This window comes from Erpetoichthys calabaricus, chromosome 1 (genome assembly GCF_900747795.2).
Source record: "Erpetoichthys calabaricus chromosome 1, fErpCal1.3, whole genome shotgun sequence".
NCBI classification, from domain to species: domain Eukaryota; kingdom Metazoa; phylum Chordata; class Cladistia; order Polypteriformes; family Polypteridae; genus Erpetoichthys; species Erpetoichthys calabaricus.
This window is the reverse complement of record NC_041394.2, coordinates 120,565,940-120,581,260: the sequence shown is the minus strand read 5'-3', so window position 1 is coordinate 120,581,260 and position 15,321 is coordinate 120,565,940. Positions and strand designations below refer to the sequence as shown.

Sequence of the window (15,321 nt, the reverse complement as noted above, 5' to 3'; positions counted from 1 at the left end):
TATATCATGGAGACATGAAGGAGAAGATGTGCTGAGGATATCATTTTTGCATTTTAGAATATCTGTTGAAAGACTGCAATTCTGTGGATCTGCTTTGGACCCTTCACCAAATACAATCATACAACCTTCTTATTAATAACCTTGTGATGCTATGTGGTGCATCAAAGAAGCATTGTAGATATATCTGACCAATCAGTGACACCAGATAATTATATGTGTAACAAAACATTTTTATTATAATCAGTAGGTTATCACTATTTATACTTTGAACATATTTTACCACAAAAAGGAAAGACAGCAGATTAATATCATTTAACAAAAATGACTTTTGCTTTGCCTGTAAACAGCTGAGATTAGCGTACCACCGAAACTGTTAAAAACTCAATGTATTCACACCAAAGAAAAGAAAAAAGGAAAAAAAAAACAACATATGCAGAACATAGGCTGTATATGCACCAAGTAAATGAAATAAAATATTTATAAATTAAAAATATCCTTGCAGAGGTGGAATTAGAAAGGATGATTTGACACTTACAAAAACTGTAACTCTGATGACACGAGATATGCAGCAGACAAATACTACCCACATGGCACATGTAATCTTCTCACCTCTAAATTAATACTGATAAAATGTATACTTTATAAATATGCTGTACATTTTTTAATTTAATAAATGTACTATGTGATTAGCATTGTAAAACTGATCATATCAATTGCATCCAACTTTCTAAAACATTTGTAGGATCATTGAAAGCAGAGAGGTTTTGCATGAGTAAATGTGTGTGGATTCATTCCATTCCATTCCAGCTTCTGGGATGGATTTAAGAACTTTACCACTGACTACAAAAGGTTAAATGTTGTAAGCCAGCAGTGTTCCATAAAGGCTTGTGTCCTGGTTACTTTCTTCTGTTAGCCCTTATGCACCATATAATCCAAATGATGGCCTTGTCCATAAAATATCATCAGTGGACAACCAGATTGTCCAGTTGATTTGCTCACTTCTCTTCTAAACAGAAACACTTAACACCATACCAGATATACAGCTAAAGAATATATCGGCATTTCTCTGATGTACTTTCACAAACTACAAAATCATGAAAACTAGATGTCTAGAGACAAAAAGAGCAGATCAGCATTCTTAGATAGTTGTGGTGGAAGTTTTTGCTAAGGAGCAACCTTTCAGTTTACATTATTCTGGCTTATCTGGCAGTAATCTTTATTAATACATTGTCATATGTATCATCTTGAGATTCTTTCTTGTTCTCTGTTGTTGTTTGTTGTCCATAAGGCTGATCAGAACAAACAGCTTTTTTGGTCATTTTTGGGACCGCATAGTCATCTACCTGTGGATTATAGGGAAACTCATGGCCTGTAGGATCCGCTAGGGTTCCCTTAAGTTTCCAGGCAGATCCTCTAACTTCTTCAGGATTATCATAGAGTCCAGGTGTTGTTCCCTTTGTGGGTGCTGCAAAGGCACAACCTTCAGGTTCATCATAGATGTGATCATCCTTGGACAAGGATTCTCTGCTTCTCTGCATTTTTGACACAACCACTTGGTCATCAATAGAGTCATACAATGGATCAGCCATCTGAGGTTGGATTGGAAATGAAAACATAGTGTCTTCCTCTGTTAGTATTTGCTCTTGCTGTGGTAATGGGAAGTTGGAAAAGGATGTTGCCATCAAATTCTTCATTACATTATCAAATGGGACAGCATATTCTGATTCTTGATTAGCTGATACCAATGGACCCTTCTGAACTTTCTTTTCTTTTAAAGAAGCTGGCATCTTTTGGGGAAATAAGGATATTTCTGCATAGGCCTCGACATTTGCTCTTGAAGAAGATGCTGAATAGTTTGGATTACTTTTCATTTGTGGCTTTTTTGATAGCAAATTGGGATCAAGAGTTAAATTCCTCATTCCTGGTACAACTTGTTCACCAGATATCTCTGTCTGTATTCTGCCTAACGTTTGGTTGAGATTATCTGAGGGCCATTCATTAATGGTGCTGTAAAAACCTTCCTTAACAGAGGGTAAGGATCTAGGAGGCACTTGAACATCACCCTCTGATGAGGGAGGGGGCATCTTTTGCTCCGGAACAACCGATTTCTTAACTTGGATTGCTGATTCTATGGCTTGGAAAATTAGACCACCATGTTTCGTTTCAAATTCAAAGTTTCCTTCTCCTGAGGTACACCTCCTTCCTGCTTCAAATGAAAATGTTGTCTGCAGAAAATAAATAAAAAAGATAATTAAAGACATGCTTAGTTTGATGTAAGTTTAATTTATTCTTTTGAAAAATGATCTATATGTGTGCAACTCCATCTAGTTTAGGAATCCTCCTTATTTAGGCAAACATCCACTTTTTAGACCTACTTACTTTAACATTCTAATACAAGATCACTGTTGCATGGTACTCCAGTAGAAATGAAATAACTGCAGAAATTTGCCATCAGGGAGAAATTTTTATATATCATCTTCACCACTGTTTAATACATCAAGAGTTCGCAAAAGAGACGCGTAATGCTGGGGTGAGGCCATTTTGTTACGTTCTGACACAACATAACATGTGGTGGTATAACAGTAGAGATGGAAAAAGAACATGAAGAATGAACAATTGTCTTTCTTTGTGAACATGGAAGGATCATGGTACTTGGCCATGAATGAAAAAGAAAATATGATTTAGGTATAGCTATAATGAAATGCTGACATATGTACTTAATCACATATACATACTTGCTACCCAAATTTGAACTGCTGTTTCCCTCTTATCCAGACAACTATTAAATAATTACAGAAAAATGTAACTTATCAGTCACATTGTTTCAGTAAATGTAATAAAAAAGATCATATGCTAATCCGAAAACTATCAGTGCTAGAGCTGTTTCAGTTAGCTAAAAAATATATATAAACTGTAAACCCACATGAAATTGCTTTACAGTGTTTTTGCATTCAGCGTCAATTTGAAGTGGGAAAGGAGAACAAGTGAGGTGGCACATTATGAACAGAGCGAGCTGCATGTAAAAACATAGAGGTGGCTCACTCGCAATACTTCTGTAGAGCCGACAATGCATGCAAATGTGGGAATGTGCCATTGTTTATTCTTACATTGTTTAAAGGAATACTCCACACAAAAATGATAATTTTTTTAAATATTACTTACCCAATGTAGTTTGTAGTGGTGGCCGAGAAATTTTTTTAATCTCGTGTCCGTGGAGAAATTAAATATTGAGTATTCAAATAATGTGAAAAACACCCATGGTTAAAAGAAAAATAATTCTCATGGAATTCATGTTTCATAATCCACATATCTGACATCCATTTGTATGTTCAAAATGTGCAAAATACAGTATGTACATGTTTTGCTAAAATATTATTAATGGTTATTTCCTGAAAGCTCTGCATTTGATGTCAACATGGAAGACATCATTCCCACAATGCTGTGCATTATAATGAAAGACAACTTTCTTCACCAGTGAATGAGGGGGAGAAGCATTATAGGAATTATATCCTCCTTGTCAACATTTAATTTTAGTAAACACTGCACAAATCTTGCATGTTTTAACCATACAAATGTATGTCAGTTATGTAGATTTATATAACAAGTTATTTGAGAATTTATTTCTTTTTACCATGGATGTTTTTCACTTTATTTGGCACTGTCCAGCACTGATCCTCAATCGATGCCACTGAGTTTGAATATTCAATATTTAATTTCTCCACAAAAACAAAATTTTCCTTGGCAACCAATTCAAGCTACATGGGTTAGTTAACATTTAAAACATATTTTTGGGTGGACTGTTTCTGTTTCGCCCGGAGTTCCTCAAGGCTCTGGATGTTGTAGGGCTGTCTTGGTTGACACGTCTCTGCAACATCGCATGGACATCAGGGACAGTGCCTCTGGATTGGCAGACTGGGGTGGTGGTCCCCCTCTTTAAGAAAGGGTACCGGACGGTGTGTTCCAACTACAGAGGGATCACACTCCTCAGCCTCCCTGGAAAAGTCTATTCGGGGGTTCTGGAAAGGAGGGTCCGTCGGATAGTCGAGCCTCGGATTCAGGAGGAACAGTGTGGTTTTCGTCCTGGTCGCAGAACAGTGGACCAGCTCTACACCCTTAGCAGAGTCCTGGAGGGTGCATGGGAGTTCGCGCAACCAGTCTACATGTGTTTTGTGGACTTGGAAAAGGCATTTGACCGTGTCCCTCGGGGAATCCTGTGGGGGTTACTCCGAGAGTATGGGGTACCGGACTCCCTGATAAGGGCTGTTCGGTCCCTGTACGATCGGTGCCAGAGCTTGGTCCGCATTGGTGGCAGTAAGTCGAACCCGTTTCCAGTGAGAGTTGGACTCCACCAGGGCTGCCCTTTGTCACCGATTCTGTTCATAACTTTTATGGACAGAATTTCTAGGCACAGCCAGGGCGTTGAGGGGGTCCGGTTTGGTGGACTCAGGATTGGATCACTGCTTTTTGCAGATGATGTTGTCCTGTTTGCTTCATCAGGCCGTGATCTTCAGCTCTCTCTGGATCGGTTCGCAGTTGAGTGTGAAGCAGCTGGGATAGGAATCAGCACATCCAAATCCGAGACCATCATCCTCAGCCGGAAAAGGGTGGAGTGCCCTCTCAGGGTTGGTAGCGAGATCCTGCCCCAAGTGGAGGAGTTCAAGTATCTCAGGATCTTGTTCATGAGTGAGGGAAGAATGGAGCGTGAAATCGACAGGCGGATCGGTGCGGCATCCACAGTAATGCGGGCTCTGCATCGGTCTGTTGTGGTGAAATAGGAGCTGAGCCGCAAGGTGAAGCTCTCAATTTACCAGTCGATCTATGTTCCTACCCTCACCTATGGTCATGAGCTATGGGTAGTGACCGAAAGAACGAGATCGCGAATACAAGCGGCTGAAATGAGTTTCCTCCGCAGGGTGTCTGGGCTTTCCCTTAAAGATAGGGTGAGAAGCTCAGTCATCCGAGGGGCTCAGAGTAGAGTCACTGCTCCTCCGCATTGAGAGGAGTCAGTTGAGGTGGTTCGGACATCTGGTTAGGATGCCCTGTGGACACCTCCCTGGGGGGGTGTTCCGGGCATGCCCCACTGGGAGAAGGCCACGGGGCAGACCCAGGACACGCTGGAGGGATTATATCTCCCGGCTGGCCTTGGAACGTCTTGGGGTCCTCACAGAGGAGCTGGAGGAGGTGGCCGGGGAGAGGAAGGCCTGGGCTTCCCTGCTTAGATTGCTGTCCCCATGATCCAACCTCGGATAAGTGGTGAATAATGGATGGATGGATGGAATGTTGTAAATATCATGATACTGTACATAATTTTGCTTATTTCAACCTTACCTAACTGGCCCAGAATCTATCATGGCAACTTCAAATGCAATGCCACAATTAAATCATCAATAAAGTGCTAGTTAATGTGAATCTGGTAGTCTGAAACTATTTAAATGCGGAAACATTATTAAGTGGATTTATATGTCTTAACACCATATTAGTTTCTTTCCTGTCACATGGCTACCGGCTTGGTAAGAGAAACAGTGCCTAACAGCCAACAATGACAGAGCATTTCTAGGAAAATTACGTTCCTCATTCTTCTTCAAAATTCAATACCACACAATCATTCCAAATGTTGTGTCCAGTTTTCTACCAGAGATAAAATTAAAGATAAATAGAGACCTATATAGAGGGAATGGTAACAGACTTTCATTTCCCTCTGTGAAATGAAATGTTTAACCAACATTTTTTTTTCAGTAATATACAAAATATTTTACTCATTGATCTAAAAACTGTGATAATCCTTTTGACAAAAAAAAATCTGAAATAATACACTAATCCATTCACTTCATCAACTTTGATGTCATAAGCAGGTGTAGCAAATGCTGGCAGGAACAGGTTCAAGGCAAAAACTAGCCCTGGACAGGAAGCCAGTTCAACAAAAGGCCCCTAGTACTCCTACTCTCACTCCCAGTGCACAAATATAGTGTTCCCAGTTAACTGAACGTACATGTCTTTAGGATGTGTGAAGAAATCGAAGTACCTGGAGGAGAAGACCCATAAAGACCTGGGGCCTCATGTATAACGCCGTGTGTAGAACTCACACTATAACATGGCGTAAGCACAAAAGCGGGAATGTGCGTACGCACAGAAAAATCCAGATGCAAGAATCTGTACATATGCAAGCTTCCACGTTCTTTCACTACATAAATCCCAATCAGCGTGAAAAGTAACGCACGTGCAAGTGCCTTCTGTCCTGCCCCAACTCCTCCCAGAATTATGCCTCTTTGAATATGCAAATCAATATAAATAGCCTTCTGTTAAAAGACAATGGGAAAAGCACGGGGGAAAATATAAGAATTTCAGCGAATACCAAGTGGAGGCAAAGGAAAAACATACTATTTGTTGGTTTAAACAGTGGTATAATCAACAAAAGGAAGTTGATCGAATGACATAGTGTCATAGAAACTCGAAAGCTCAAGTTCACAAAGTCGCACAGTGCCCGAAATAAAAAAGAAGTCACATATCAAAGTCGCAGTGAAAAGGCGAGTCGTAGCCCACCGTCTGAGTGTCATATGAAAGCTTATTAGGGTACAGAGAAAAAAAATAGGCACACAGTGGGAAAAAAGCATGAAATGTCAACTTTAATCTCGAAATTTCCACTTTAATCACGTAGTTTATTTTGTCTTTAAAGTAGAACATCATAAACTTCTTCTTAAAATTGTTTATTTTACTAGTTTCTCAAATCCCATCGTAACTAAAGTAGCACGTTAAATGCTTTGTTCTGTATTTGATCTTCTATGTGCTCTATGTGTGTGAATCACTACGTGCTTCCGTTCTTTCTCTTTCTCCGACAGGACACAGAATCCATTACATTCGTGATATTACAGCTCTCTGAATAATTAAAATACTGAGATGTATACATGATATCTTTTTCATGATGATAGGAATGAAAGCATGTTATTAAACATGGGAACACGGTGGCGCAGTGATTGTTCATGTCTCTCGCAAGAGGCTTGCTGCGCCATGAGCGACCTTCAATAAAATAATTTATTACAGAAGTACTATCTCTTTCAAACGTACTAACCTCCAATTCCTGTCCTTACTTTTCTTTCTCCAAATACCCAATCGCCACACAATCAGCTCTGTAATAGACGTTAAGCCATCTGTAAGCTTACAACGCCGATTCTTCAAAACTTTTAAGGAACATTGAAATATCTTCATAGTACATGTTTATTATTCTATCCGTCTATCCTTCCAGTGTCGAGTCAGCACAAACAAGAATACAGTGCAAGGCAGAAGCAATCCGTGAACTAGCTAGCGCTGTGGCACCGTGTCCTCACATGTTTAATTATTAACAATACAGATTATTTAAATGAAGTTAAAGTTTTATCTGTATAATATAATCAACATATGTTGCTGCATTTCATCTTAAAAATGATATTGTCATCATACGCGCTTTATAAAGTGGCGCAGGTTGTGAAATATTATAACTGTAGTGCAAGTTTACAGTGAGGTAATTGTACTTATAAGTACAAACAGTTCTACAAGGAGCACTTGATTGAGTGAGTTTATAGTACTTGGGATGAAACTGTTTCTGAACCGCGAGGTCCATACAGGAAAGGCTTTGAAGCGTTTTGCTGTGGCTGAGGCAGCGTGTGCTTGATGCTGTATACCGATAATTCTCTTTCCGATCAGCTGCTGCTGTGATTCCCCACTCAGATACAGTGATATAAATACTCCGAGTGGTGCAATGAGAGTAATATGGAAAAAGATGATCCGCTGTGGCAACCCTTAACGGGAGCAGCTGAAAGAAGAAGAAGATGCAGTGAGAGTAACAACGCTAAAGCAGTTACAGTATTTGGAATACTATGGCTATTCCCTGGACCATTATATTGCTACAGGTTAATTACAATCAGATGCATTGCACTAATAAACAATATGCAGTTAGTTTCAGTGTATCTATAAAGCTGCGTCAGGAATGTAGGTTTAAGAAAGAAAGGGTAACCACACAGGAGCAGTAGCACTGCTTTGACGCTGGGTGCCGCCAGTCTGCAAAACCAAGCGGAGAAATTGCGTACGCCAGGGTATGAGGTACCATGGAAATGTGCGTGGCTTTATGCCAAGTTTAGGTTTTATACATCACGATCTGAGCGTGAAAATGTTCGTATGCAACAGATCAACATAATTCTGGACAAAAACCTTTGAATGCCTCTCATAGAGCCTTGGTGCCACAATCACTCCTAACACCTCTGTTTGGAGCTCCCTGGTGTTCTCTCTCTCTAAAGTGGAGAAGGACAAATTGATTGTAATTTCCTTTACCACACTACTAGCTGGAAGAACCCCAGCCCCCTTGTCATAAGTCAGTGGGTATCTGAAGTTATACATAATTTGAAATTGAAAGAAATAAATTCTCACTTTGAGGTTCTGTTCAAAATTTTTTTGGCTTTCTTCTCTTTCTCTTGGGTGGGGGTTGAATTCTGGTTGTTAAGTTTAACATGACTGTATGTAATGTTATTTTCTTCAAATAAAATCAGTAAATAAAAGAGAGATAATACAGTATAATACATCTCTGTACTCATGTGACTTCAGTGTGAAATATTCACCTCTGCGTCATCTGACAACTTGTTTTTACAGTTTAAGATGTAAACACCTGCATGATAGTTTCTGAAATTTTCACTGCACCCTTGGAGACAACATCACCTGAAGCATTTTTTGAAATAATGAGGAACAAAACACAAAGTTGAAAACTTGTGCAGCATGTGCTTCACTGACAGACTAGACCCTGGAAGGCTTTTAACTTATTGCACAAGCTGAATGTGGAAGATGCATTTGTAGGGAACTGATCAGTAACACTTCTCCAAAAAGATAAAAAAATTAACCTTATTGTACTCCTAAAAACTAAATTTATGTATTTACCTTTTGACTTGAAAAAAAATAATGGAAAGTAACAATAGAGGAATGTTTTGATATATTTAATTAATGCAGGGTCGATCAACACAGGGTCACACCATAATTAACAATACTGCAAACTGTGTGAAGAGCAGCACAGTGGCACATCAGTTACCAGGTTTCAAATTTCACACCCTGGTTGTTGTCTGTTTGTAGTCTGCACATGCGACCCAAGTCTGTTACGACAGTTGCGAAAACCTACACCAGCTCACCTAAGCTGAAGCCCAGATTGTATATAACTGCATGCCGACCCCTTCCAGTAGACTGCTGACAAAAAGAAAGTAAGAGCAAGTGCTAAGATCTATCTATCTAAGATTTCATTAGCAGCAGACCATGGAGACCAGAACATGTGTGTGTCTTTCAATGAAGAATCCCAAAACAAAACTGGTTTCTCAAGAGCCTTTTATTTGCTATGAAAACCAGAGGGCTAAACTGTTATCATAGTTAGATATGCCTAAAACATTATAATTCAACTGGCACCAAAATGCTAAGACAGAGAATCAAGTTGAGAGAAAAAAACCTATGAATTGTATTCCAGAATGATAGAAAACTAAATCACTAAACCACACTTGTTCACAGATCAAATCCGTAATCTTGAATAAAATAGTTGCTGGTGTTGTGCTGGATTTTATGGATGTGAATCATGGTGCCTCATGGGACGCAGTCATTAGCAACAAGGCAAGGTCTTTTAACAATTTCGTTATCGATCCACAGAGATCCTAAAATGGTGGTGGGACATACTTAAAAATTAAATGAAAAAAAATTTTTTTTTTTTTTAAGCAAGAAAATAAAGTTCAAACACACTCATGAAAATAAAGCTTGAAAATTCATCATCCCAAATATTAAAATACTCATGAACAAGAAAAAAAATATCTAAAGCAAAAAAAAATTCTAATGGCTCCATTTCTTAATATTATCTGTCCAGGTGTTTCTTGGGTATTCTTGTTTCTCTCCTACCTCACAACGATGTACTTATTACAGTGGGTTGACTGGCGATTTTTAAATTGCCATTGTGTATGTGAGTTGGCATTGTGTATGTTGGACATGCACTCAGTTCTGTTCTGTTTTAAATGAATGAACAAAATACCCAACAATGGACTGGAATCTCACCCTGAGTTAAATCCTACCTTATACCTGACACTACTTGGCAGGTTGCAGCTCACAATAGCCCTGAAATGGACTATGTAGGCTTTGAAATGGTTAGATTGATAGATGATTGTGCATAAAGTGTGCTCCGTATGGAAGAGTGACTTCTGTGTGTTATGGTGGCACATTACCTGCTGCTTTATGGATCCAATATTTTAGGTTCAAATTTAGAGCCTAGGTAATAGCTAATGTGGAGTTTGTACATTATCACCAAATTTTCGGGTATTTTTCAATGCTTACTCACATCCTGAACATGTAAAGTGTACAGTGTAAGAGAATGTGAGTGCTCTGTTCATGCCTGGTTCCTCCAGGGAACACAATGCTTCTGTAGGCTGTGACCCCAGCATTTCAGAAAACAAGCTACAAAAACAAAAGGTTGATTGGTTTAAAAACTGAACATGTTAAACTAAGACAAAAGTATATAAGATAAACAAAATTGTATTGGGCAGTGGTACAAACAAATTCAGACAATGGATAGATGGATGGGTGAGAAAGAAAAGATTAAAAATAAAAATGAAAGAAAGTAATCAACTCTTCAGCCCTAAAGGAAAGTGTGTCATAACTGTGAATTAGGCATTCTGCTTGCACTTATGGATACTGTAGGGCAGCAGAAAAGGCCTGTCCATATCCTCAGTGATTCAAATATTTTATGACATTTCAATTCATAAGGGTTACTAATGATATTTGTTATATTCCTTGTGCATTACGTGACAGTAGTTGTCATAACTGAACAAGCCGAGAGGAGTTACAGATCCTATTTCTGACTTTAGTGTTGTCAGCCAGTCATTGTCCAGCCCGCTATATCCTAACTACAGGGTCACAGGGTCTGCTGGAGCCAATCCCAGCCAGCACAGGGCACAAGGCAGGAACAAACCCCGGGCAGGGCGCCAGCCCACCACAGGGCACGCACACACACACACACACCCACACACACGCACACACTAGGGATAATTTAGGATCGCCAATGCCACTAACCTGCATGTCTTTGGACTGTGGGAGGAAACCCACGCAGGCACGGGGAGAACATGCAAAGTCCACACAGGGAGGACCCGGGAAGCAAACCCAGGTCTCCATACTGCGAGGCAGCAGTGCTACCACTGCACCACCATGCCGCCCATGACTTTAGTGTTGTGTATTTTATAAATCAAGTTACAGATTCTGCTATACTGCCCCTGAAGAGAGCAGGTTCAGCAAATGGATGGATTTCATTGTATGATGCAGTGTTGAGATGTCTGACAAGTTAATCTGAGTGCTCCCACACTTGCTCCTAAACGTGTCTGGTATGGCTGTGGGTGTCTGTGGCAGAGCAGGCTCTCACTCCAAAAAGCTCTTTAATAGACTGAAAGGATTTTGAATACTGTTTTGTGTATTTGTAATATTTAATTCTCTTTTCCTCATTAAATTGGTAATGGGAAACAATCTCACAAGCTGTTTAAACTGGAAAGGAAAAAAAAAACTTTTTAATGATATGACTTTGCCTATTATTATACCTATTTATTATAGATTCACCTCACAACCCTAAACTGGATTAAGCAGAATCAGGGGCTGAATGAATAAATGAATGTTACAGAATCAATCTGGAATTCTATTATGTAAAATGTAATGTATTATTAAAAATTATTACAGGTCCATGCATACATTGCAATTGTCCATATATTAACAACTCATTATCTATCAAACCATTTAATTAACTGGAAAGTGATACCAATTAAATTTCACATAATGATAATTTGCTTCATTAATGCCTTAAAACTTTGCTTTTCCTTTATAAATACTGACATTTCTTCTTTCTTTAAGTCAACATTAGTTTCAGGGTTGAACAAAACACTAAATTGACCTCCTGGTGACCTAGAGGTTGAGACAATTATTAGGCATCTTCTGTACTGCAATTATTTCATGAAATAATTGCATATAACCAGCCTCATGTTGATTGATGGGAAGCAAATGCTTTCAGAAACGCTTGACACAAATTACTCATTTTGATATTTTTATACATAAGCGCTGTCAGGTTTCGCAGTTTAAAGAAATGCAGCAATAATTTAAAGTTAACAACTGTAGCATTTCCTTTATGCCCTTTAGAGTATGAAGAAAAAATTAAAATGGTATCAGATGCTCCCTGAGGTTGTCTGTTCTCTAACCAAGACTAGTTTGCAATGAAGAACATCAAAAAATCAATCAAGGAAAAAACAAAAGTTTGGATCAGAAAGTGAACATAGGACCATAAAATAAATGTTAAAAAATTATTTTGAAATTCTGTCTCCCTGGCTTGACTTTTACAGGAGGTGCTTTGATGTACTATAGATGACACTCTCAATTTAGCCTGTGGAAGTTAAAATATTTTGCTCATGCCATGAGAAAAGAAATCTTGAAAAGAAAAAAGTTAAAGATAAAAGACAGACACAAAACTTACAGAAGATCAAGCTATTGTGGGTTAATTAATGAACCATGAAAGGAAACAACTGTTAGAATGAAATAATGTTATATGTGAGTAGCAAATATTGATTAGCTACATTGCTAAGTAAGATTTCAATTATTATTTCTGGCTGAAGTTTATTTCTTAATATATTAAAAACACAAATGAAGTCTAAACATGTAAACAGCTCTGTTTCAAAATACAACATATACTGTATAATTTCTTTAAATACATTTTGGATTATCATCCTCTTTGTGATGTGTTCATTAATTTGTACTGAGCTGACCAGGGTTGTTCAGGGTGGTGCTCTGCAGTGAAGTTTCCACTTTGATTTTGGTGAAACCAACTGTGAAAGCTGCAGCAGCACTTAATGACTGTGCCAGTATTCAGTTTATATTGTAATGAGCCCAAAGATGCTAGAAGTGAGAAATACACACACTGTAAATAAAGTTAGCACCTCACTGTACATATTTATTGCAATACAAATAACACAGTTACTGTTACATTTTAGTTAGTTATTATGGGCCTCAGGAAACGCCTGCTAAAGCAACAAACACAAGAAGAGAACAATTTGACGCTACCCTACATACATTCCTCTTTAAGAACAGGCACTCTAAATGGGGTGAGTATATCCAACAACTGCTCACGGTCTTTTCATTCAGATAGTCTCCCTTTATCTTTTTTCTTTTGTTTAAAACAGATTAACTCATACCTAGCAAGTAAAACTCTCTGCAGCCTTAAAGTTGTACCAATTCCCTGAATGATATGGTCATAAGAATGGATGACCAACATTGCTTCCTCTGACCTCACACCAATACAGACCATACCACACATACTGTAAGCAACCAAAGAGTTGAATCTGTATACTTAAGCTGATACAATAAAAAAATTAATAACACACAGCATAACAAATACCATAATGCAGTGCTCTCCCAGTGTTATTCTAGGTGGTGCTGTGCAGTGAACAACTGCTCACTGCTCACTTAACACATATAGAAAGAACACAAAAGTACAATACACAATCAAAAACAAGCAATCTTTAGTGAAATGAAGAAAAATAATTGCCAAAAAGTTCAACAACTTCACAGAAAAGTGACCGTGTGGTGAATAGTACAGAAGTCAGTGCAGATGGATGGACTGTATTTTAGCTGGAATAAGGTGGGCAATATGTTTTTTTTGTTGTAACTCTGCTTTTCCATAAAATGCAAATTTTCCTTTCTTTTCGACCCTATATTTAACACTTATGCTCCTACCCTGCTAGACTCCTCCCATTAACTTTCGATGCGTATTTCCTATTGGTGGCAGCATGGTGGCGCAGTGGGTAACGCTGCTGCCTCGCAGTTGGGTGATCTGGGGACCTGGGTTCGATTCCCGGGTCCTCCCTGCGTGGAGTTTGCATGTTCTCGCTGTGTCTGCGTGGGTTTCCTCCGGGCACTCCGGTTTCCTCCCATATTCCAAAGACATGCTGGTTAGGTGGATTGGCGATTCTAAATTGTCCCTAGTGTGTGCTTGGTGTGTGGGTGTGTTTGTGTGTGTCCTGCGGTGGGTTGGCACCCTGCCCGGGATTGTTTCCTGCCTTGTGCCCTGTGTTGGCTGGGATTGGCTCCAGCAGACCCCCGTGACCCTGTGTTCGGATTCAGCGGGTTGGAAAATGGATGGATGGATGGATTTCCTATTGGTCCTTTCCAGTCATAATTCCTGCTCCAGGCATTGTAAGATTTGCTCCTTTTCACTGAGATGCAATCAGACAATTAGACTCACGCACACATAAACAAACAAACAAAATAATCAAACGCTGAAACTAATTAATACAATGACCATTCCTTCAGAGCGCACCCACCAATAGCCTTAGAGCACATGGACCTGTATCTACTGTGTCTGTAACAAGACCTTCCACTTCCATGAATAGTCAAGGGCAATAAAATTCAAAAGCCATTGCAGCCAGTACTGTCCAGCCACTTGCTATGAGCTTTCTTAAATTATAATAAATTGGAATATCGCCTGTCTGAGTAAAAATCCTACTCAATATCTTATAGTGCTGTATCTTGTCTCTGTTGGGGAAGATATAATGGCATACCACAGAAAAGGACATCTTGTCATGGAGAATGCAAATGTATGGTATGAACATCACTTACCAAAAGTAATTTGTAAATAGAAATCAGACAAAGAAACTCACCCTGCACTTTTGTTTAAATAGAAAATGGTCACCAAGATGACTGTCAGTAAGTTATGCAAGCAGCACAAAATGTGCGAAAATTGGTAAAATAGCTGAAACTATATCATTTCTACACACAACACACTACAACTCATAATGTGCTGGTCCAACACCATCAAATGCTGATACAAGTTTAAATGGCAGCCTATTATCACTGACCAGATAGCCTACCAATATAATGCTCACACGGTCACTGTGAGTTGGAAATAACTGAATTACTAATATAAGAACCAAAAAAAGTAATGAATAACTGAGCTGTGAATAAAGTTCTATCTATCTATCTATCTATCTATCTATCTATCTATCTATCTATCTATCTATCTATCTATCTATCTATCTATCTATCTATCTATCTATCTATCTATCTATCTATCTATCTATCTATCTAATGTTAATTATTCATGTATTAACTTGTGTGTTTCTCATATAACATCACTAATCCTAGCCCAGCAGCATCAGATGTAAGGTAGGTGCCTGTGCATCACACGCACACTCTCACACATTCACTAAATTTGAGTTAACAATCAGTGTAAACTACACACTTTTGTACTGTGGCAGGAAATTTGAGTAGATGGAGAAAACATGTGAAATTTTCACAGACAGGTATGATTCAAAC

At 38.8% G+C, this 15,321-nt stretch overlaps 1 protein-coding gene across 1 annotated transcript in view; it reads right to left on the bottom strand.

Annotated features, from left to right (window-relative positions):
• Positions 1 to 221: 221 nt before the first annotated feature.
• The window catches only part of LOC114655070 (docking protein 2), a 121,117-nt gene continuing 106,017 nt past the window's right edge, over positions 222 to 15,321 (bottom strand). The window contains exon 5 of the mRNA XM_028805970.2: positions 222 to 2,225. Within this exon, the coding sequence (XP_028661803.2) occupies positions 1,200 to 2,225 (1,026 nt within the window). The 3' untranslated portion in view covers positions 222 to 1,199. The remainder of the gene's footprint in view (positions 2,226 to 15,321) is intronic.